At 35.1% G+C, this 24185-nt stretch overlaps 1 protein-coding gene across 3 annotated transcripts in view; it reads left to right on the top strand.

Moving 5' to 3' along the window:
• BRINP3 (BMP/retinoic acid inducible neural specific 3) overlaps window positions 1-24185 on the top strand; it is a 338844-nt gene that overhangs the window by 164165 nt on the left and 150494 nt on the right. For all 3 annotated transcript variants that reach the window (XM_031438370.2, XM_031438371.2, XM_031438369.2), the window contains exons 3-4: window positions 60-250; window positions 16881-17071. In XM_031438370.2, coding sequence (XP_031294230.2) covers window positions 60-250; window positions 16881-17071 — 382 coding nt within the window. The remainder of the gene's footprint in view (window positions 1-59; window positions 251-16880; window positions 17072-24185) is intronic.

Raw genomic sequence — 24185 nt, 5'->3', positions numbered from 1 at the left:
CAAATGAAAACACTCAGATAGATTATGTATTTATGAATAAAAATAAATTTGCTTTTCAGGGAGTTTGGCCGCTGGAAAGTAAATAACCTTGCAGTTGAGAGAAGAAATTTCCTTGGCTCCCCTCTGCCTCTTGCCCCTGAATTCTTCCGCAACATAAGACTTTTGGGACGTCGGCCTACCCTTCAGCAAATCACAGAAAACCTTATCAAGAAATATGGGACACATTTCTTGCTATCTGCTACTCTGGGAGGTACGACTCTTTGAAAATATTTGTGCCTGTGTGTGCTTGTGCATAAACCTGTGTCACTCGAGGAAAGGTGTTGATTAATCCAAATAGCTGCAGTTTGAATAATCCTGAATTTCATTCATTAACTTATTCGACACATTTATTGAGTTATTACTAAATATCTTGGATGGTGTTCACAGTGGTGAGGTAGACGATTATCATTTAGTTTCTGCCTGAAAGCAGTTTACAATCTAATAGCATGAATTAAATATAGACAGTTATTACACTCTATAATGCAAGGTAATGGGGCAAATTTTGTTTAAAAATTGATTAATGAGCAATCAAATCACACGTGGGACTTCTGGTGATTGAGAGGAGGAAAGGTCCTGAAGTAAACGTTGAAATTCTAAAATTACATTTAGAGAGCTCTTTTAACATTTCTGCCTGTGGTTGATAAATGATATGAAAACAGAAACAAATAACAATTAAGATGTATAAGGTGAAAATAGAGACTAATAACGTCACGTCTCCTCAGTGTGGTTTAATAGTAAACGCGTGTTTGATCATGCGATGTACAGGTCAGCCTTTTGAAAACACTGAAATGATTTGGGGGGAGGTGATGTGTAATAGGAAGGATATGACATTTCCTAAAACTTAAAAATATCCCAGAATTCCATACATTTAATTTTGGGTAGGACTTTAAAGAATGTCCAGACACTCCATTTAAAAATGGATGGTACTCTTTCCTCTAAGAAAGAGCACTGGATGAAATCGGATGGGAAAGCCGTGAAAACAGTGACTCCCTGCTCCCTTGCCAGCTTCTCAGTAAGTTTACGGAAGGTAGGCTGGTTCACACCAGTGGTGAGGTGGCATAAAAGGCCACCTGCTCTTCATTTCCCAGTCTTACAGGATGTGTCCTTTTTCGCCTTTACCTGCCAGTCCTGTCTGTCACCAAGTCATGTCAGTTTATCCCTCCAGAACATGTCCCATATCAAACACATTCCTGTCTTCCACCCAACAGTCCCTACACCACGTCACCATCATGGTTCTCCCAGAATATGCACCCACCACCAAGTTGTAAGGTCTTTTAAAACTTGAATTGTGTCAAAGCATTCCCTGTTTCAATCAAAATTAGCCACTTAAAATCCAAATGTCTTGCTGTGGTTTATAAGGTGCCACGTGAATGACCTGCCGCTGGCTTTCATCTCAGACCTCATCTTTTCTCCCTCCTCATTCATCTTGCTCTATTTTTCAGCCAGAATAAAACTTCACCTTTTTTCTGCTCAAATGTTAGTTTCTCAGAGAGTCCTTTCCAGGCCACCTTGCCAGCAGTGGTGCCCAAAGATCACTAATATTCTCTACTATTTCAAAATCTGACTTTGCAGCCTTCTTAGTATTTGTTATGATGTGAAAATCTTTTATTTACTTGTTTCCTGGTTTATTATCTGCCAATCTTGCATATTTTCTTGAAAACAAGAACCTTTCCTGTATTTGTTACCACTTTACCCCATGGTTGTAATCGTACTTGGCACACAATAGGTTCTCGTGAAATATTTGTTAAATGGATAAATAAGTGGAGCCCCACTTTGCTAGGAGGCTGAGGCAACCCAGTCCACGAGATAGATGTCAAGATGATGATATATACAGAGGATAACTGAGATCTAATTCAGGAAGAAGACTGAATGGGAGAAGCAAATCCAGAGATGCAAAACGGGTCAGTTAAACAAATAGATTCAAAATTGGAGAGAATCAGGGCAAAAGTGAGAGCAGGTGGGTGGGTCTGGAGAGGGTGGAAATGGAGCAGCAGATCCCTGTACACACTAAAGAAACAAGTCTGCCATGTAACGTTAAGGAATTAAAGGTGGAAGATGTTGGGGGTCCAGGCAGACAGAAAAGACTAGCCATGAATACACACTCTCTGTTACCTTCCTCCGAAAATGAACAATGCTAAACTAATAAGATAAAGAAATCAAAGTTGATGTTGAATCTTGACTCCTTTAAAATAATTGCGAGACTTTAAAAACTGTTGTAACTTCACCAAGTTTTAGTTTCTTTTCATGGAAAGGCAGAGAGTAACACCTGTGTGACGGCATCACGGGAAGATCAGTGTAAGCGTGGGAACGTGTCCTTGGCATAAACACGCAGTGCATTTCTGCTATTGCTCTTGGCATTACAGCAGTGTGAATGGCAAAACAGTGACAAAATATCCCTGTAATTGTGACAACTGACGCTGGGAGAGCTCTGTCTGTTTGGCTTAGTAATGACAATGGTTATTAATGCAATAAAACCTGAAGCAAAAGTGAAAATTAAATTATTTTTATCACATCTCCTTTTAGAAAGGTCAGTGGTCTTGAAACACATACTAGGTTTCACTACCACTGTATCAGCAGTGCAGAGTACCCAGAAGAACTTCAGAACATAAAATATATTCTTCAAGTAATAAAGGAAGAAAGGGACGGTGGGGGCCAGGGGTGAGGCAGAAGAGGTCAGAAAGTACAGATGATTCTCCAGGACATTTTTGTTCCGTAGTAGGAAAATTATGTTGAATTATTGATTTGTTTCATTGTTTTGGCATTATGGACGCCACATGGTTGTCTTGAGATAGTTTTTGTTTTATACATTTTTGTTTAAAGCCTTTGTGGTAAATCACTTCTTCAGTTTAATTATTGAATGGTGACAATATGCTCTCTCAAAATTGATTCATTTATTTAAAAGTCTTGTGCATGTATCTTTTTGAATTAGATACACGCAAAAGACTTTTAAATAACTGGAGTAAATTTTCATAGCAGCACTATTTACAATGAAGATGTGGAAGCAATCTAAATGTCCATAGGCAAATGACTGGATAAAGAAGTTGTGGTATATTTATACAATGGAATACTATGCAGCCACAAAAAGAATGAAATAATCCTATTTGCAGCAACATGGATGGACCTGAAGATTGTCATACTAAGTGAAGTAAGCCAGAAAGAGAAAGAAAAATACTGTATGATATCGCTTATATATGGAATCTAAAAAAGACACAGATGAACTTATTTACAAAGCAGAAACAGACTCACAGACACAGAAAACAAACTTATGGTTCCTAGAGGAGAAGGAGGGGGGTGGAAGGAGAAATTGGGAGTTCAGGATTTGCAGATACCAACTACCATATATAAAACAGATAAACAACAAGGTTCTACTGTATAGCACAGGGAATTATATTCAATACCTTTTAGTAACATATAATGAAAAAGAATATGAAAAGGAATATATGTATGTGTGTGTGTATATATATATATATATATATATAACTGAAATGCTATGCTATACACCCAGAAATTAATACACTATAAGCTGACTATACATAAAAAATAAAAAAAATTAAAAAGCTTCTAAAATGTTAAAAAAAAGTCTTGTTCAGTCACTTTCTTAAATGGTGAGGAGGAGCGAATAGGATGGCCACCCTCACTTGCCTTCTGATCTCTGACTATTTCTTGGATTTTGTGTTCCTGGTGTTCTCTATTGGAATTCTTTTTTCTTTAAATGTTACTTAGTTTTCCTTCAGGAATCTCCCCTTTGGGTGATGTTAATAATTCTGCTAAAATGCATGAAATTATCTAAGTAGCTTAAGGATATAAACTATTTGCAATTAAAATATATTCTAGGTTGATTTCAGGGAGTTTAAAAATTATTACTATTAAAATTACACTAAACCTTTTTTGTTGCTGTAAGTATATTTTAGCCTGGTATGTTTTACCTGACTGAACATGTAATTGTATTACTCCATTTCTTTAAAACTTGAGCAAATATTCGGTCTGTCTGACCTTAATTGACCAAGACTGAGGACAACTCTAATATTAACACATTGAGGATGTCATGTATGGAGGCAAACATTTCTAATAAAAAGCTAGTTATTTTGTAAGTAGATGTTTTCTAAGTAACTAGATCTTCAACTAAATTGAAACATTTTTCAAAACAAGTTGAGTGTAAAATACTCTCTACCAGTATTAAAGTGATGAAGAGGAAAGAAATGAAAAATGTCTTTTTTTTCCCCCAAGAGTTATTTAGTACATCATATTATTGACTTAGACATAAAACATGGGATAGCATCTTTGAAGCCTTTAATAGGATATTTTATGATAGATAAAGCCAGTGATTGAATTATCTTCCTATAGGGAAAAATAAATTATAAAAAACCTTCTTCAGTATACATCATTTTCCCCATTTATTTCATCTTATAGTTTCCAGACTATTTATCAATATAGTAATTTAGCTTGCTTCTATTTGGGCTAATGCTATCTCAACTCCATCACTGTTTAAAAATCTAAAATAAGCTATTCAATTTGAGGAATCAATCTTGAAAAAGATTGCACTCCTGGGATATATTGATTCCTAGCTATGGAATATATTTCATGACTGTTTTTATAATATATTTCATTATAATACAATATATGACAAACACTGAAATAAAGTGTATCTGTGTACTGAATTTAGAAATATAAAAAAAAAGAATGGATGGAAATTAAAAAAAAAAAAACCAAAAAACCTCAAAATTGTTGGACTTACCGAAGAGAGGGAGGATGCCTGCTATAAAAAGTACCAGATCAGGGTTTGGGATCAATACAAAAAGACTAAGGGAGAGGAAAATTTAAAAAAAAAAATCATTTAAACATTTATAAGAAGTTTATAACAAAATATTTATAATAATTTAAAATATGACCTCATCCTCATATCCAGAATTGCACAGACTTGTCCAACCAGTCACAGTCAAAGGCCTGAGCCACCCACAGTCATGTGAGAATGTAGGACCTGCTGGGTGAGACCTGGCTCTCTTTAGACGGAAGGGGGCGCTCTGCTCTCCTGATAGCACATCCTAAAGAGGAGGAAGAGCAGAGCCTGGGTTACTCATGCTGGTCCCTGTCCTATATTTAGCCTCTCTGTTAACTCACTGCACCTCTGTGGGTGGAGTCAGGAATGTGGACCTAGAGAGAGGACTGCTTAAGCAGAACACCTTCCCTCCAAAGTATTCTTTTCCTAATAGAGAGGATTTTTTTTTTTTGAACAAAATTCATTCTAGGAGCAAATATATTTAGATTTGTTCATTTACAACTGTAAAGAATATGTTTCCTTCTGAGCCTCATAAAAACAGTTCCATTTTTGACCACTGGTTTTGAATGTGCAGCGTTTTAAAAGCCATCATTAAATTGTAAGCAGAATAGTTACAATATTTTTTTTCACTTGCATGTTCATTTTTGGCAATTTTCTCCTGCACATTCTTATGAGAATGTGTCTGTGGTTATCATATTGCTCAACTTAGGTATTTTGTCAGATATTTAATTTTGTTAAATACAGAAAATATATTCTTCATTGTTGGATTGAAAAAAATGCATGCTTGAGGTCCAGAGTAATACTACCTTACTAGGATAATTATTTAATATTAACGAATACTATCTTGGTGACTGCATAGTGTATAACTATGCCTGCAAGGTCATTTTGTTTAGCTCAAAAGTTTTATGATATATTTTCATGTGTATATCTCAATATGGTAGAATATTTAGATTTTTTTCCTATGTTCTTGGATCCTCATAAGTATAGGAAATCCAAATATCCTCACTTAATTTCAAAAACACTCAATTCTCAGTTTTCGCTATGCAATTTACATATATAGTGCACAGACAGTTTTAAAGTCTTTGTCATGCATCACCTTCCAAAATCGATTAACAGCTGTCGTTCTTATTTCACTTGGTCTCTTCTTAGGAAGTACAACTGCCTTTTGCTTTAGTTTAACTGCAACATAATAAGAAATTCACCTGCCAAAATATATGTAATTTATTTCCTAAGCAAATATGAATAATTACTTGCAAATACATGCAACTATTTCCTCTATTAGAATGCATATTCTATTTAAGAAAAAAGAACTGAAAGAAAGAAAAGAACTCTTTTCAGAAGCTTTTTTAATCCCAGGGAATTATTAAAATAATGTCCCAGATGGGGAAAAAAGACCACTATACTAGGATTTAAAACTAAATATTTACTCATACTCATACCACTTAAGATTAATTATGTCAATTCATCTCTTTGTCTCTGTCTCTCTCTTTCTGTCTCTCTATTCCTCTCCCTCATGTTTCTCTGCTAAATAAAATAAAAACTTTGAAATTAAAGTAATATGGCTGTTTAACTTTTAGTGGTTTACTAAGGCAGTTATCTATTAAAATGATTTGAACCCATGTATAAAAATAATAATTAAGATAACAACGAAGAAAATGAAATTGAAATTGCTGTGTCCATAGATCTTAATAATGGCATTCCCGAGAACTCAGTCCAAAGATAAATGCTACGTTTTAGAATTTCATAAATTTGCTTATGTTTTTTTCTTGTTCTTTATGGCCCTTTGATAAGATAGAGATAAGTCACCTGCCCATTTGTTTGAAAAATACGTGCTGAGTTACCTATAAAAGCGCAAAGATTCAGGACCTACTTTAAAGGAACCTGTAGGTCACTGACACAGACAGACATCTAGATTGGTAATACGTTTTGCTGTGGTTCAGAGCCTCATTACTGGAGTGTGACCATGGTCCAACAACGTCAGCATCCCTTTGGAGCTTGTTGGAAATGCAGAATCTCCAAATCCATCCCCGGTGAATGAATCAGAATCTACATGTTAGCAAGATCTCCAGGTGATTTATCTGCACATTAAGTTTGAACAGCACTATTTAGCGTATCTATGTAAATTTAGAGTGTATTTAACTGTTCTAGAAATCTCACTTCTGAGAATTAAGCTTACCAAAATACTAGCAGGAGTCTGTACCAATACAGAACAAAGTGTTCATTATAGCGTTGTTTGTAATTGCTCCAAAATGGAAGTAACTTAATTGCATTTCATTCACAGTATGTCCGGTTCCATCTAACCTTGGAACTACATGTTTCCAGTTCCCCTTTCTTCATGTCATTGTTCTATGCAGACTACCGTAACTGGGTAATTTTGTTCAGAGATTTTTCAGACTTACTTTTTGGGTGGAGGGGACTGTTAATAATCATAAGATCAGTTGCTTTCCTTTGGAGTGCTTTGCAAAGCGTATCATGTTTCTTTGTCAAAGCCGTATGGACTGGTTATTTCCTTCCCATAATATCTTGCAGATGCCAATTGGTGTTAAGCCAACATGTCTGTTTTTTACTACCTTTATATATTTGGCTCTGCTCCTGGTCAGAGGTCTGTTTTTCTAGGATTTTCTTTTCTTCTATGTGATTCTAAGACATTGCCTTTTTTCTACACCACTGTATAAGTGGAAAGATACATATTGTCAGGATACACACCTTTTTAGCACATTAAGCTAGGGAAGAATGATCATTAGTAGTGAAAGGAAAGTCAACGCTGTGAAAAGTGAAATAAAATTTCAAAAGGACAATGATACTTAAAATATGGTAAAAACTTAGCACAAGGAATAATGTCGTCTGTTATTACCAAAAATAGGGTAACATTTTTGAGCTAAAAGGATACATCAGAAGTAAAATCCATAATTATTCTTATGCTATGTTTGCACTGGTTATTTCTGTGCAAAGGATTTCTATACAAATAGCAGTTTTTGATAAGTAAAACTGACACAAGAGCAGAGCAGATATTCACAATAAGGTCTTCAGGCATAAGGAGGTACAGGGACCAGAAAGACATTTGCCATAAATGCATGTTCTTTTGCTGGATGGAAAGGTATAGTCTGTACTAGCCCAAGGGCAGCAGCAGTGATAAAATAAATAAAATACAGGCAACATCCAAGAGTTAGCTTCATTGCAGTTAAAAAAAGAAATAACCTCAAATCTCAGTGCATCATGACTATAATGGTTGTGCCTCCCTAATATTATATGTTTTGATGGTGGATCCCCTGTGATTCTGCTGTTCATTCAGGGAATCAAGATTAGGAAGGCCATCTGTGGAGCATAGTGTCCTCCTGCTGAAGAGCAAAAGCAAAAATAAAGAAACCAAAAAAAACAGTATAACTTTCTGATGCCTCTCAAAACTTGCACTGAATCATGGCATACATGGCTTGAATGTATTCCTAAACATTTTCATCTTCAATCCAGGTTAAAGGGGATCATTCACTGTTTTCCTGACAATGGACCATTCATCCGTGTTATGTTGCATCCATGATTTAAAAAAAAATTACAGAGAACAATCTGCCACATCATCTTACTGATTTATCCGTAGGATTCTTTTACTCATTCTGTTATCCATTGTTTTTTGTTCTAACATTTCTAAAGCATTACCTCCATCCTCTATGACTGTCTACATGAGAATGCAAATTGAGAAAATCCAAGTAGAAACATAATAATATGAAAGTTCTTTGATTTTGTTTGTCCTGGACCTACTCTAGAGGACTTGAAAACCAGGACAGAAAAATACCTAATTGTGAGGTCCACAACATATCAAGGGTACCTAATCCTACCCTATGAATTAATCATAGGGTAACATTAAAGTCCTGATTTTTTTGTTGTTGTTTTATTGTCCTCTGTCTCTCATTCTCTATGAAAGCATCCTTCTCTGTGTGCTTTTAATGTCCATAAACTACCACAGCATTTTAGTTGTAAAAGGCACAGCTGCATGATTTCTTTGTGAAATAATCACATCTTTTTATATCTACAATCATTAATCCTTTTCACTTTCTGATGGGCTCAGAATGTTGAATCATTTCAAAATCACATTTAGTTTTTACAAAATTTGTGGATGTCCTTTGGCACTCATGTCATGCTTATGAGCTTCATTTGGTTTAAAAAATATGAATAAAGATGACATTTGAACACCAATTTTTTTAGTTGATTGAATAATACCTCCATTTTCAAATCTGAATATTGTATTTTTTTTCTTTTCATAGGAGTCTGGTGAACTTGTGTAACTGAATACTTGAGAGAGATTTGCAATTAAAGTTGAGAATGCATTCTTCTTTCTTGAGACAGATTGTAAAATTCTCAAAGGAGATGAAGATATGAAAATCATGAAAGCATAGTAGTTGTGTGTAATTTTAAAAAATAGATCATTTGGAGGAAAGAAATAGGCTTATTTTCCACCTAGGTTGAGTGGCATTGTCAAAATATCTTAGCTATTTAACACTCTGTGATTTACAAAACTTGAAATTTAGCGCAGGCTAGCCAGCTTACATCACCTAGTTGTCTGGTCTCTTGGAAATAAGGGCTTAAAACAAAGCATTCATGAAAGAACAATTATGATCATTAAACTGCAGATTTAAGCTGCCTCACACACATCACTGCAGCAAAAGCTGTTGCCTACATGGAGTAATGTTCCACTGTGGAGAAGAACCACCAGCAATGTATGAATGGTGTCTCTTTATCTGGTTATTGAAAAGAATAACCAACTACTGTCTTTAATAATCCCATATATGTTGATTACATGTTCTACTAGAAAACAATTTTGACTAAGCCCAGGTTCCTGTGGTAAAATTTAATATCTATGAAATTCTAACTGATGAAAAGTTAAAAACCTGTCATTTACTGTGGGGCCCTAAAAAAAAAGGAAAGAAGAGGAAATCAGCATTTATTTTACACGTTATACGTGCTCTGCCTGGCTCTATAGAGGAATTGTATTGTTTAATCTTCTCAAACAGTTGAGAGTGGGATATCACGTCTGTTGTTAGAGATGGAAATGCTAGAGTACGTGTGACTTTACCCAAGTCCTAGAGCCAGCAGGCAGAGGGACCGCGGGCGAGAGCCGATAGGCCCTCACATGGACCTGACTCCAAAACTCATGCCTTCCTCTCTCCAATATCATACATCCTTCAAATTAAAAAATAAAAAACAATGAAATTAGTAAAAGTATATTAAGATTTACAGCATTATTTTTCCTCCCCCCCATCAAAAAACTGTGTTCTTAATGATGCAGGGAAAACAGACGTGGGGCGTGAGGAGGGCCAGGCTTCGGTTGAGCCCCGGGACGTGCCCCGCCAAGTGTGGGTCCTTGGCTTCGTGCAGGAAGGATTTCAAGAGCGAGCCCCAGTTGAGTAAAGGTAGATTTATTTAGAGAGATACATTGAAAGGCAAGAGAAAGGCCACAATGTGTAGGCGTTGGGTGCTCAAATTGAAAGTAGGTACACACTCCATTGAGAGAATGTGGGCTGTTTCCCCAATGGAGAGAGAGAGAGAGAGAGAGGCAGCTGCGAGGCACCATGTTGCCAGTTGTTCTGGGCTCAGTGGCTTCATATGCAAAAAGTGGAAGGACCAGTCTATCTAGCCTGGGGAAGGGGCTGGGATTCCCAGGAAGTTGGCCATTTCCCACTCTTTGACCTTTTGTGGCTAGCCTTGGGACGGCCATGGTGCCTGTAGGCATGTTATTCACCATGTTAATATATTACAATGGGCGTATAATGAGCTCAAGGTCTACTAGAAGTTAAATCTCCCACCATCTTGAGCCTCAAGGCCTCCTGGGGGTGGAATCTTTCACCATTTTGATGTTAATTGCTGTAGCATTCCTTGAATGGCTGTGCCCTGCCCTCTTCCTGTCTCATTAAGTCACTTAAAATAATTACTTTTCCAAACAATAAACAATTAGTAACATTGGCTTCCGTTTGTAATTATTAGGGATTGTTGTCTTTTTTCTATTTGATTTGATAGATTTTTATAATGAAACAAAATCTTAAAAAAAATCTTTCCAGTGTTTAAAAAGCTGTAAGAAGGTATATTCAGAGAAGTTTTCCTTCCAAAAGTGCTCCCTCCATTCTGATCTCTCCTTTTCCTTTCAGGTAAATAATGATCTAAGATATTGGTTAATTCTTCCAGTGTTTTTGTTTTTTCCAAATAAAAAGAAGTCCTTCAATATATTTGTATCATCCTCTTATAAAAAAAAAAATCCCACTTTGTGCAATCATTGCTTTGATCGTATTTGTGTGCAGAAATAATCCTCACTATTTTCTTTGGCTGCACAATATTTTACTGTATGTATGTAACGTAGTTTATTCTTATTGACTGGGCAGTTGTGTTATTGTACATATTAGAAAAATGCCACAATTAGAAACCTTTTACATATTTGAGCCACTGTTTCTTTGGGATAGATTCTTAAAAGTAGTATTGTGGAGTCAGTTATCACTAACTATGGCCAAATTTCTCTCCATAGTTGTAGCATTTGCAGTCGAGCAGCAATATATCAGAGGGCTGTTTCCTTCCAGTTTGCCAACAAGCTTGCCAACTTTGTCCAACTTTTGAATTTTGGCAAATTCCATAATAGCGATGTGATGTATTAACATATTTTAAATTTGCATTTCTCATACTATTGGCATCAATTGAATATCTTTTCAAATTTATATGGGCCATTTTACTCTCCTTATCTCAACATTCTTTTCCTATTTTTTTTTTCCTGCCTGAATCTTACATCATTTTTTTCCTTGATTTTTAGGAGCCTTTGGAATGTTAGCTGTATTAGCCATTTGTCCATTATGTACGTTGCAAACATCTCTCCCCAACACAAAATTTACTTAGGGTGTTTTGTGCTAGAAAAAACAAATATCTTTTTATATTGTCAAATGCATCTATCTTTTATTTAATTATTTTTGGACTTTTAGTCATAGTTAGGAATACTCTTCCCATTCCTGCATTTTCACTCATTTTTTTCTAGTCCATTGGTTTCATTTTATTAAATATTCACGTCTCCAATTTGTTTGGAATATCTCCTCAGATACAATTATATCCTTTATTTTGCAAATGGCTATTCCAGTGTCATGATGTCATTTATTAGAAAGTCCACTATTCCCCATTAAATTAATAGTCTATCCTTATCATGTACTAAATTTTAATATATACTTGTTTAAAAAATTTTTTTCTCTTCCAGTAGTCTATTTATGCTTCTATACTACACTGTTTCAATTATATACATTTTACAATATGTATTCATTTTAATTATATACATTTTCATGTATATTAAGGCATCTCACTCTTTCCTATTCTTTTGGAAAGTTTTCTTTCTGTTGACTTTCCTTTGATTATTTTTTCCCTAGAAAATTTATAACTATCATCACTAGGTCTATGAAACAAATGAAAATTGACATGTTGGTTCTTTAATAAGATTGCATTAAACTTATAAATTAACTTAAGGAAAGCTGATGACACTTTAACTTGTAATATTCCTGTTCAGAGGAAAGTACCATGCCATTTATCAGTCTTTTTGTTATTTTCAGGAGTGGTTTTGCAGTATGTTTTGCCTTTTTCTTGGTATTTTAAATGCTATGCCCTAATCCATCATAACTTCTAACAAATTATTTTTTGTATATGTCAGTCTACTGAGTTAATTTTTTTATTACTATCTTCAATGTTACTAAGTTCTGTTACTTGTGTAGTAGTTTGTCCATTGACTTTCTTGAGTTTTTCAGATAAATAATCATGCTATTTGCAAAGAGTTCCAAGTGTTTTTTTGTTTTTAACGCTGTTACTCTAATCGCAGGTACTCTTGTCTATATTTGCATTTAAATGTGTTTATTAGTGTGTCAAAAAGTAGTACCAATTTATTTGTCTGGCTCTGATTTTAATGGAAATGCCTTCTGGGTTTTCCATTAAATAAGATAGTGGCTTTTAGGTTGAAAATTAGATATATCTTGTCCTTTTAAGGAATTTTCCACTGACTCCTAACTTACTGAAAAGTAATCGGCAATAGGTACAAGTATTTATCAGCACATTTTTAGGCATTACTGGCGATCAAAGTTTTTCTTTTTAGATGTGTTAATATGCTGAATTATATTAATGGTTTCCTAGTATTGAACCACCCTTGCACTCCTAGAATTATCCTATTTGGTTATCAGATATATCTTTTTAAAACTTACTGTGGGATACTGTTTACTATTGCTTTATTTATGATTTTGCATCAATAATACTAAATTGCATTAATGTTTATTGTTATTGTTATGTGTGTATAATCTTTTCCAGATAATTGTTCGATGTTATAGTCAATTTATTACAATTAACTAAAGTTTTCTTTCATTTCATATCCTCTGGGAACATTTTAAGAGATATCAGACTTTTTGATCTTTAGAGTTTTGGCAAAACCCCCCTGTGAAGCCATTTAAGCCTATTGATTTTTTTCTTTCCTTTTCTTTTTCTTTTTCTTTTTTTTGGTGGAGGTGTTCTGTGACACTTAAGCTTATTTGCAAAAGTTTTACAAAATAATATTTATTTTAAAATATCCATTTAGTTTACTTTGTTATTTAATTGTATAATTTTCTATCTCTATTAAAAAAGTAGATTGACTAGTTGTTGGTGTGTTTTTCTGGTTTTTCTCCTCTTCAAAGGAGCTGTTTTTTTATTTATTTGTTTTTTTCTACTCTTATACCTTTTTTTTAACCATTAGCACTAGCTTTCATCTTCTTAGTTACTTCTTTTTAATTTCTAGAAGGTAAAGCTTTTTTTTGTCACTTTTTTTGGTTTTAGAGTTACATAGTTACTTCAAGTATTTTCATAACCTACATAAAGTACGTATTTAATGCTATGAATATTTATTTGATTTCTATGTCTGTCAGTCTGTTTCTATTTCATAAATAAGTCCAACTATACTTCAGTTTTAAAAATATGAAAAAAAAGGTATTTATTTGAGCATGGCTTTAGCTGTGTCCCTTACATTGTATTATGTAATATTTTCCTCAAGTGTTTTTAGGAAGTTTGTCATTTTGCTTTCATTTATCCTATTATTCAAGAGTTATATAATAGAAATATTTTCCATGTGAAATGTCTTTTTTTATTTTGTATCAATTTTTAATTTTTATTATATTGCAGTCAGAAAGTGTGCTAAAGAAATCATTATTCTGACATTTGTTAAAAAACAATAAGGCAGACTTTATTCAGGGGGACTACCACAATGAAATTTTACAGTAGGGGAGAGAGATTGAGTTCAGTTCTGAGCAGAACCAGGAAAAATGGGGATTTATAGACAATGAACAGGGTAGGGGGGGTCAGTGGAAGGAAAATTACGAAGAAGTTAGGGTAATTTATTTTACATAGATATATATTATTGAAGTATAGTCAGTTTACAATGCTGTGTCAATTTCTGGTGTACAGCATAATGCTTCATTCATACGTGAAAATACATATATTCTTTTTCATATTCTTTTTTGCCATAAGTTACTACAAGACATAGAATATAATTCCCTGTGGAATCTAAAAAAAAAAAGAGGACACTAAGGAACTTGTTAATGAGACCTAGCAGGATTCTTGCTGAAGGCAGACCAGGGTGATCAGACGTCATCAGGGAGACGGTGGGGGAAGAGGAATTTGGTCAGATATTAAGGATGACCAGAGGTCCAAGGTAGGGGATTCTTGCTAAAGTCACTTCACAGGATTATTCCTAAAACTGGGCTCTTGAGAACATGCCCATGGAAGGAGTCTGGTCAAAATAGGCTCACAGGAGCCTGTCTAGAGTTTGGTCAAAGAGATGCCTTTGTCAAGGGATATGCTTTTTTCCTTCAGATTTTTTTAATTTACTGAGGATTTTAAAGTAGAATATATGGCCAATTTTTCTGAATGTTCTGTGTACTCCAGAAAAGAAGTTTTCATTCCCTTTTTATTAATATAAAGTTGACTATTTACTTATAAGATCTACCTTTTTAACTAGGTGGTATAGATCTCATTGTGACCTCTGTTTACCTCACTGGATATGTCCAGGTCTAGGAAATGTGTGTCGGCATCTCCTAACATTAACAGTGTATGTATATTTTAAACTGTATCTTACGTATTTTCTGCTTTATAAAAAATGCTGCGATTAAAGCAAATTTGCACGTTTTAGTCTTTAGCACAATTGAGCTTATTTCATTTTCTCTTTTAATAAATTTAGCCTGAAGAAATCATTAACTTTGCTTCCTTTTTCTTTTCCTGTATCCAGATATCTTTGTTGTTTTGTTTTTAACCTTACCTAATAAGATACATCTTTTGCTGTCTTAGTCTGCTCAGGCTGTTAGAGCAAACGACTACAGACGAGGCAGCTTCTAAAGGGCAGAAATGTGTTGCTCATAATTCTGGAGACTGGAAGTCTGAGATCAGAATGCCAGCATGGCTGGGTGAGGGCTCTCTTCCAGGTCACAGATTTTTCCTTGTCTCTTCACATGGCAGAAGGGGTAAGGAGTCTCTTATCTTTACAGAGGTGCTAATTCTACCCCTGAGAGCTCTGCCCTCATCACCCAGGCACCTGCTGCAGGTCACATCTCCTAATACTCTCATCTCAGAAGGACAGAACTACGACATAGGAATTTTGGGGTGCACGAGCATTCAGACCATAGCCCTGACTGCTTTATGGGTTCTTAGACTCTCATTCTTTCTGACCCAGGTGCAGGATCTCTGGGGACTGTGTCACAACTTGGCACTCGGGTAAATCATTCTCACATTCAACGATCTTTCAGAGATACGTTCACTCAGATTTCCACACTACTCCATCCTCTTCTTGGGGGATAAATCATTGCTGCAGACTTTTTTCTTACTTTTCTATAGTATTTTACATATATGTTCCCTTTTTGCTTTCAGATGTTCCCACCCGAGAGCTGTTTATCATGCACATGACCTAATGCTGTTGATCATCTGACCCATTCATTCATAGTTCTGAGATCTTTTTTTCCCTTCAGCTCTTCCAGTTAGTCTGCTTGATTTCCAGAATGTATGTTGAGGTCCAAATACAAGCTGAGAATGTGCCTTTCCAAAATAACATTTTGACACCTTATTTCCAATATCAATTTACCTGATCTCTTTCAGAGAAGTGTGAACTGTCACTTAGGATGGGATGGTCACCTAAGCTATGTCATTTTAAAATTGGTATTCCTTTTACTTTGGAGAAGAAATGCAAACTCTTCTACTAGAAAATCTTATTTGATCTTTTATAAAACTGGCTTGCCAGTTTGTACGTGGGCATCATGCCACCTGAACAGATGGGTTTCCGAAAGAACGAGAGCAAGCTTCAAGTCTGACAATTATATGCTGGAAGAGTCCCCAAGAATGTGGAAGTCTGAGGACGGTGCGTTCTTAATGTTAAACTGAAATGGCATCGACACTTTTTTGTCAACATTTGAACATTGAAAACTGCAGCCTAATTGTGATATGCTTTAAATTTCACCTTACGGGTTCCATCGTCAAGTACCTAAAGCTTCCATGGGGGTTAGGGATTCCTATGGAGCATAATAATAACACACAATATTTTAATACAATGCCCATGTTTATCAAACCTCTGAATTTAACACATATATTTATATAACTATGCATATCTATGTTTTCTCTCCATTTTAAAGATACGATTGAAAACAGCTAATGTTTTGTAATATGTTTGGTCATGTTTCCGCTTGCCATGCTGATCTGTAGTAAATACTGAGTTTGTTTTACGTATTTTCTGATCTTAATTTGCTGTGGGGCCACCTGAGTGTTAGGTTTGTGAAACTATATGAGAAAATCAATAAAATCGACAGGAAATGTTCTGCAAAAGCTTGCTATTTGGTATTTACTAAATATGTATTAACAGCCATGAAAATCCCGGGTGCTTGTCTAAGGTACGTGGGAAATATTGGTGAATGACAAAAAAGTGAAATTCCCTGCCCGTTTGTTGTTTCTCCCTCTTTTGTTTCATTATGGCTGTAATCTAGGCTTCCTCACCTGCAGGTAGTTGAAGAATTGATTTTTTTAGAGGGAAGTGGAATAATGTACAATATTATCAATGCAGGAGAGGAGTCGCTCACCATTTTTGTGGACAAGCGGAAGCTGAGCAAACGGTCTGAAGGAAGTGATCCCAGCACCAACAGCTCTTCGGTTACCCTGGAGACGCTTCATCAGCTGGCGGCTTCCTATTTCATCGACAGGGACAGCACCCTTCGAAGACTTCACCACATTCAGATCGCATCCACTGCCATAAAGGTATGAGTACCTCTACCCTCAAATTAGGTCACACCACTGTGTTTCTGCCTCTGAAATGCTTTTCTATATATTTTCATGTCTCGCTGACTTTAGCCACTGTGTCCTAAGAAATAATTTCATATTTCCTTTTGCTTTGAGTTATGCATTCTGTTTAAGATGAAACTGTGTCTTTTTTCATGGAACTTGGTTAACTTGATAACTGGGTCAAAGTGTTTTCATGTCAGAAGGTTAATTGAAAGGCACTTGAGTTGTGTACGTTTATCCTGGGGTACGCAGACTTCCTCACAAAGTGTGTATGGATGAAACTTTGTTTTAATAGAACTGATTTCTTTTGTAAAGCTTCGTATTTTATTGTGTGCATTTAAAACATTATCCTAAGAAGGGGCTTTATTAAGCTCGAACTGGGTCAGTGCCACAAAGATCATTAAGAAGTCTGGTTGAAGGAGTATTTTCCCTCAATGTTTTTAAGACACAGTTAAGAAGTACAAATATTTGTTTATAAGTTTCAAGAAGTCAGGCTACACCATAATCTAAAATTAGTAGATAAACCCCATGTGTTCACCACAGTCCTTTGCCCCTGACTCAGCTAAGGTTGACTTTGACAAAACTGAGACAAAGGGAGAATAAGGTACCTTTAATTTTCAAAAGAAACGAAGGGAGAGAAAGAGAGTAGCAGTGCTTTCCAAAACAATAGATGTTTTGACATATTTCTTTGGCAATTTAGATCAACATGTTATTGTGTTTGGCCAATGGCCATTGCAAAACTAACAGACCAAAGAAATGGCCCAGTGTGATAGTGTGATTCTGGACTAAGTTAACAAGAGCAAAATAAAACATAAAGAACATTTCTCAGTTTTTCAAAGGTAACATTTCATAATTAATGTATAAAGCAGTCATTAAATGTATAATTTTATTGCCTTAAGAGGTAAAATTAGTGTGCATGTACCTTTTTTTTCAGTTAATTAAAAGTTAATATGTTGATATGTTGAGAATGTTAAGAAAAATTAGCCCAAGGTATATCTTTTGTCCAAGATTGTACTAGAGAGAATAAAAGGTGACATGGAAATATCTTTAGCTTAAGGGTTATACACACCATGACCGCCTATCTTCAATATTGCTGGTATTGAGGTTGAGAAAGACATCTGTAGATATACGTTATATGATTATAGTTAGTTGACTTCAGACTGTAAAACTTATATTGAATAATCAAGTGCATAAATAGTATTCATGCTGTAGAGATAAAAATGTAGCCAGATGTTGTAGTTAATTTAAAAATATTGTAAGGTAGGATTGTGTTGTAGGTACTTAGCTTGAGGTTGCTGAGAAGAAATAGGCTTTTTCAGAAATCAATTTCAGTGATATAAACAGTAAGTTCAAGTGTATTTTCTAATAGAAGACATCACTGTTGTACGTGTGTTTATTATACAGTTATTGATTTTTTTTGCTCAGCACCAAGTAGAATTACACAATAGAGTTTTTGTACTCACACTAAGTCAAAAATATTCATTCACAGTTCATGTCAAAACTTAAGGAATATTTATGCATGCTTTTTTCTTCCACAAGAGAAGTTATGTATCCTAAAAGGCACCTGTTTTAGTGGGCAGACTTGTACGCAGGCGTTGTTCGCAGACCCAGATGATACACCGTGTGAGGATAAGGCTTCCTGAAGCTTATAATCTAACTGGGTGGTATAAATAAGCCAGCCCCAAAGGAAAAGTGACTTTTGTAACTGAGTGATCCAAGAACAGCTCTGGGGAAGAGAAAGGAGTAACCTGGAATGTGAGAGAGTGAACAGCCTCACCAGACAATACTCATTATCCATTCATCTTGGAAGTTCTAGAACATGTAATGGAAACGTTTTAAAGGGTGTGTAGAGTGGCTGGGAACAGGAAGGAAAATGGGACTTACATCAGGAAGAGGAAACGGAGGACAGCATGGGAATGACACAGAGATGGGTGGTAAAGACAAAGACACATATTTTGTGCTGTAACCCAGGAGAGAAGGAAATAAGGTATATGTCGCTATCAGCGAGATGGCTAAGAATGTAATCACAGGTACACAGGGAACGTAGGGGTGGGTGGGGGTGGTGGGTAATGGGGACTGGGAAAGAGGGGTGGGTGATCGGAACTTTCTGGATTAAATTTGGACCTGGATAGAGTTCTCACCGAAGCAGTTACAATTTGAAGTGACTAGTAATTATCTGGCCCAGGGTCAGCCGCAGTCTGGGTTATTGTGTGAGCTCTAGGGAAAGACTTGAGCAGATCTACAGGGTCCTTGAATTTCATGGACACTTTTATGCGCCTGAGCATTTTCCTGGGATGAGTATCTTTTATTTTCACTAGTTACCAAATGTGTCCCTACACAGATAAAAGATGTCTCACCTCAATTATAAAACTATAATTGCTTGATGTAAGTTAACAGGATAAAAGGGATGAGGGTAGTGGATGTGTAAGCAGAATCCAAGGGCATTCAGCGACTGAAAGCCTTTATACTTGACTAAATTCAATGCAAAGTGCTTTTTAGTATATTTGAAACCAAGAGATTCACATCTTTACTAAACCTCTGAGGGTTCAATGCATTGCTTTTAAAGATTTGCACTAAGGATAGCAAGAGCCACAATTTCTTTGATGAGATAATACACGTTGTGTTTCAAGTGCCACATAGTGGACATTTCATTTCTTGAACAAAGGTATGAAGATGTCCATTGATTCACAGAATTTAGGAGACAGAGTATTATTAAAAAATAAAGTCAAATAAGATCATTATCAGATAACAGCAAAAATATAATTAAATCTGCAAAATCATAGCTGCTAATTATCATGCTAATTCTTGCAAAAACACAAGAGTTGGACAAATACGGTTAACTATGAGCCAGTTTCTAGAAAATGGAATAGAACAAATTGTTGTTTTTATCTCTTATAATTATGGATGTAAATGTAGATTGCAGTTCATTAACACATCTGTAAACAAAAAAAGAATGGCTCAAATGCCCACGTAGCTTAACTAACTGCTATATTCCAATTAATGGCATTTATGTCAAATATTATTTCTCAATATAATTATTAATACAATAACATGTCAATTATAATATCTAGAGTGGTCCATTATTTTCAGAAGATTCAATTCAATTGACTCAAGTTATCTAAAAGATCACACTCACATATTCAGGTTTATTTTGAAACAGTTTTAATATTAAACTTTAATACTGTGTGATTGACAATAATGAAAAATTAAAACATACATTTTGAGGAAATTTAATCTACTGTCTGATGTGGCATATGCATTTTTAAAAATTTCCTTAATACTCTGCATTTTAAAAGTCTGATCGCATGCAGAGAATAAAATTAAATTCTCTTTCAGAAACTATAAAAAACTTCAAAGAGCTAAGTTATTATTTTTCTAAAAAAAAAGTATTTACTATATTTCTGTCATTTTTCTAATGTAGAAAAAATTATTAGAAAGACTTTTAAAATTATGGTGTTTAGAATTTTTTTTCCAACAAATTTAGGAAAAACACAAAACCAATACAATAAAATTAACTTAGAGGTCAATATTCCAGCTAAAAAGTCCATCTTCAAATGATCTTTTAGTGATGTATAGTGTACTTACGTGTTGAAGGTGATGTTCAGAAGAGGCTCCACGAATTTAGAGCTACATTTCTATTTCTACAATTATAAAAATATCTTGAATTAAAATTTCAAAAGCTATTTCTGCAATTAGGCCTGACAGTAATTTTCCAAGAAACATTTTTGATATGCAAATTATTTGACTTGGGGGAATAAAAGTAGCAAAACTTTACAATTAATTTTTTATTTTACTTCTGTATGTTCAAAAGAACTTCCTTTAAGAAAACCCAACATAAGACAATTTACATGTAAAACATTCGTAATAATTAGAAGTTTGCTTTCATATATTAGTTTTATTTTCAGGAAGGACTCTTTAATTTTTAAAAATTAAAAAAAATATTTTTATTATTTTTAAAAATTGAAGTACAGTCAGTTACAATGTGTCAATTTCTGGTGTATAGCACAATGTCCCAGTCATACATATACATACATATATTCATTTCCATATTCTTTTTCATTATAGATTACTATAAGATATTGAATATAGTTCCCTGTGCTATACAGAAGAAATTTTTTGAATCTATTTTTATATATAGTGGCTAACATTTGCAAATCTCAATACTCCCACACTCTTTCCTGCATAACTGTAAGATTGTTTATAATGTCTGCAAGTCTATTACTGTTTTGTAGATGAGTTCACAGTGACCTCTTTTGATCTTTTTTTTTTGATTCTGCATATAAGTGATACCATACGGTATTTTTCTTTCTCTTTCTGGTTTACTTCACTTAGAATGATGATCCCTAGGGCCATCCATGTTGATGCAAATAGCATTATTTTATTCTTTTTTATGGCTGAGTAGTATTCCATTGTATAATATATATACCACAAGTCCTTTATTCACTCATCTGTCAGTGGACATTTAGGTGGCTGCCGTGTCTTGGCTATTCTGTTTAAAAGATAATTAATTCTTTAACCAAAACCACAATCAGTATATTATGAGATTTATAGCATATATAGAGATAAACATTGTGCCAACAATAGCATAAAGATCAGAAGTGTATTGGAAGAAAAGTTGACCCTTGAACAACATGGGTTTGAACTGCAGGTTCTACTTATAAACAACTTTTTTTTTTTTTTTTTTAACAGTAATGCTGCAGTACTACACGCCCCATGATTGGTTGAATTCATTGGTGTAGATCTAAGGAATCAGAGGAACCATGGAGACAGGGGGGTCAACAATGAGTTATCCTTGTATTTTCTACTGTATGAAGGGCTGATGTCCTAAACCCCCCTGCTATTCATGGGTTAACTGTATAAAGGCTTAAGGTTCTTGTATTATCAGTGAAATACTATAACTTAAAGGTAGACTGATCAGGGTCTATACTATGAACCTTGAAGCACCCACTAAAATAACAGTAAAGAGTTAGAGCGAATAGGACAAAAAAAGGTGATATAGTAGAATTATCTTAAAAATTAATTCAAAGGAAGTTAAAAATAAGAAAAAAGGAAGAAATAACAGGGAAATAGGAAGCAACTTCAAGTAGAGAAACTTAAATCTAATAACATGAATAGTCATATTAAATATGAATAGACTACAGAAATAGGCACATTATAAACTATACATCAATAAAAAAAGAAAAATAAAGAAAAATAGTCCAAACTTTCCTATTAAAAGGCACATTTTCACACAGAATTTTATTTTTAGAGCAAGATCCAACTGTATGTTGCCTATAAGAAAATCACTTGAAATTTAAAAGTCATTTCACAATGATAACACTGGTCAATTAATCCAGAGGAAATAAAAATCCTAAATGTGGATATACCTAAGTAGCAGAGCTTCAAAATATGTGAAACAAAAATGATAGGAGAGAAGAATGTAATAGAGAAATCCGTAATCATAGTCAGAGCCTTCTCTCAATCTTTAGCAGAACAAGTAGGCAGGAAACCAGCAAGGGGGTAGTAGATTCAAACAACACTATCATTCAAGCCAAGCAAAGTATTAATAATACAAAGATATCCAGAAAATCCTCAAATATTTAAAAACTAAATAACACATTTTTAAATAGCCCATGGCTCAGAGAAGAAAGCAAAAAGTTCATTAGAAATTATTTTGATCTAAATATAATCATGAAAAATACATCAAAATCTGTCAGATTTCTGGAGGGAGATTTTGCAGCAAACAATGTTTTTATTCTGAAAAAAAAAAGTGATAAAAAATGACCAAATATTTCCCCTTAATAAACTAGAGATAAAGAGGAGCAATTAAACCCAAGGTAATCAGGAAAAAGAAAAGTAAAATAAAATGGAAATCAACAGAAATAGAATACAAAACAGAAAACAAAAACAATAGAGAAAAAATAGAACCAACTGCTAATTTATCTTCATGGATTTTTTTAGTGTCTCAATAAAACTGGTAAACATTTAGCTAGAATTATTAGGAATCAAAATGATGAATAAACAAATTCAGGAGCATCAGAAATAGGGTATCAGGAATGAAAGAAGTTAACACCAATACAATTTCTGAGTCAGCTTCCCTTGACTATTGCCTGCCTTGCCCACTGAGTTCACACTTTCTTGCTTTTTTACATATTATTGTTACTGCCAAACATTGTCTGTAAAACAGAAGACACTGAAATAAATAATGTTTCCTCTGAAAATAAGCACGCCCCTTCCTTGTTAGACTTTCATTATGTGTGGCCAAATCAGCCTAATCTGGGATTGTGCTTTCTTGAAAATTTAATTCAATTTATTAACATCTGGCTTAAAACAGTATGAAGACAGCATCCGTAGTTTCCTCTTAGAAGGGCTTCAGATCTGGTCAAGAGTGAGATTCAGAGATTACCGCATTCTTTACAACCCAACTGCCAGCGTTCTGAATCACGGGGGATCTCTTGGGATCCGGCAGAACTGTCTCGGCTTCCCAGTCTTGCCTGGCCTTCTCCACACTGAGGGGCCACTGCCCTCCTTGCTGCCCTGTCCCTAGCATCTGGGAGCGCCTGGCGCTCGGTGAGAGCCTGAAATGCTCCAGGGGCGTCTTTCCAGCTCTTCTTCCCACGCTGTGTCCTGTACGTGCTGAGAGCCGCAGCGCCCTGCCGGTTTCTCCCACAGCCTTGTGCGTGGGGGGCGCCTCAGGGAGGATTTCTTTCAGCTCTGCTGTTCTGCACCTGGCCTCCCGTGCGCTGTACCCATGCGCTCCGTGAGGGCTGATGGCAGCAGTTTACTGGGCGGGCGTGTGCTCAGTTCGGTGCTTCCAAGTATTTTAATCCATCTTATCAGCACTGACACAGCCATTAAACATTCTTCCTAGTTTCCCTTTACCTTATCAAAGACAGACTTATCCTCCTCCCTCTCTGCCCGAGCTGAGGGTATCCTTCTGTTCCTTTCCTCCCAGAAAGAGCTAATCATTTTCTAAATTTTAGTTCAGTTACAGCATCCGCTGTACTCTTATAGTTAAACAAACAAACAAACAAAAAACCCTTTGAATTTGAGTTTACCTGACTTACTTTCGGTGTTAGGGTGAGAATGGTGGTCTCTAGTGATTTTCTAT

The sequence above is a fragment of the Camelus dromedarius genome, chromosome 21 (assembly GCF_036321535.1).
Source record: "Camelus dromedarius isolate mCamDro1 chromosome 21, mCamDro1.pat, whole genome shotgun sequence".
Taxonomy (NCBI): domain Eukaryota; kingdom Metazoa; phylum Chordata; class Mammalia; order Artiodactyla; family Camelidae; genus Camelus; species Camelus dromedarius.
Note: the sequence above shows the minus strand (reverse complement) of the source record. Positions and strands in the feature narration are given on the sequence as shown.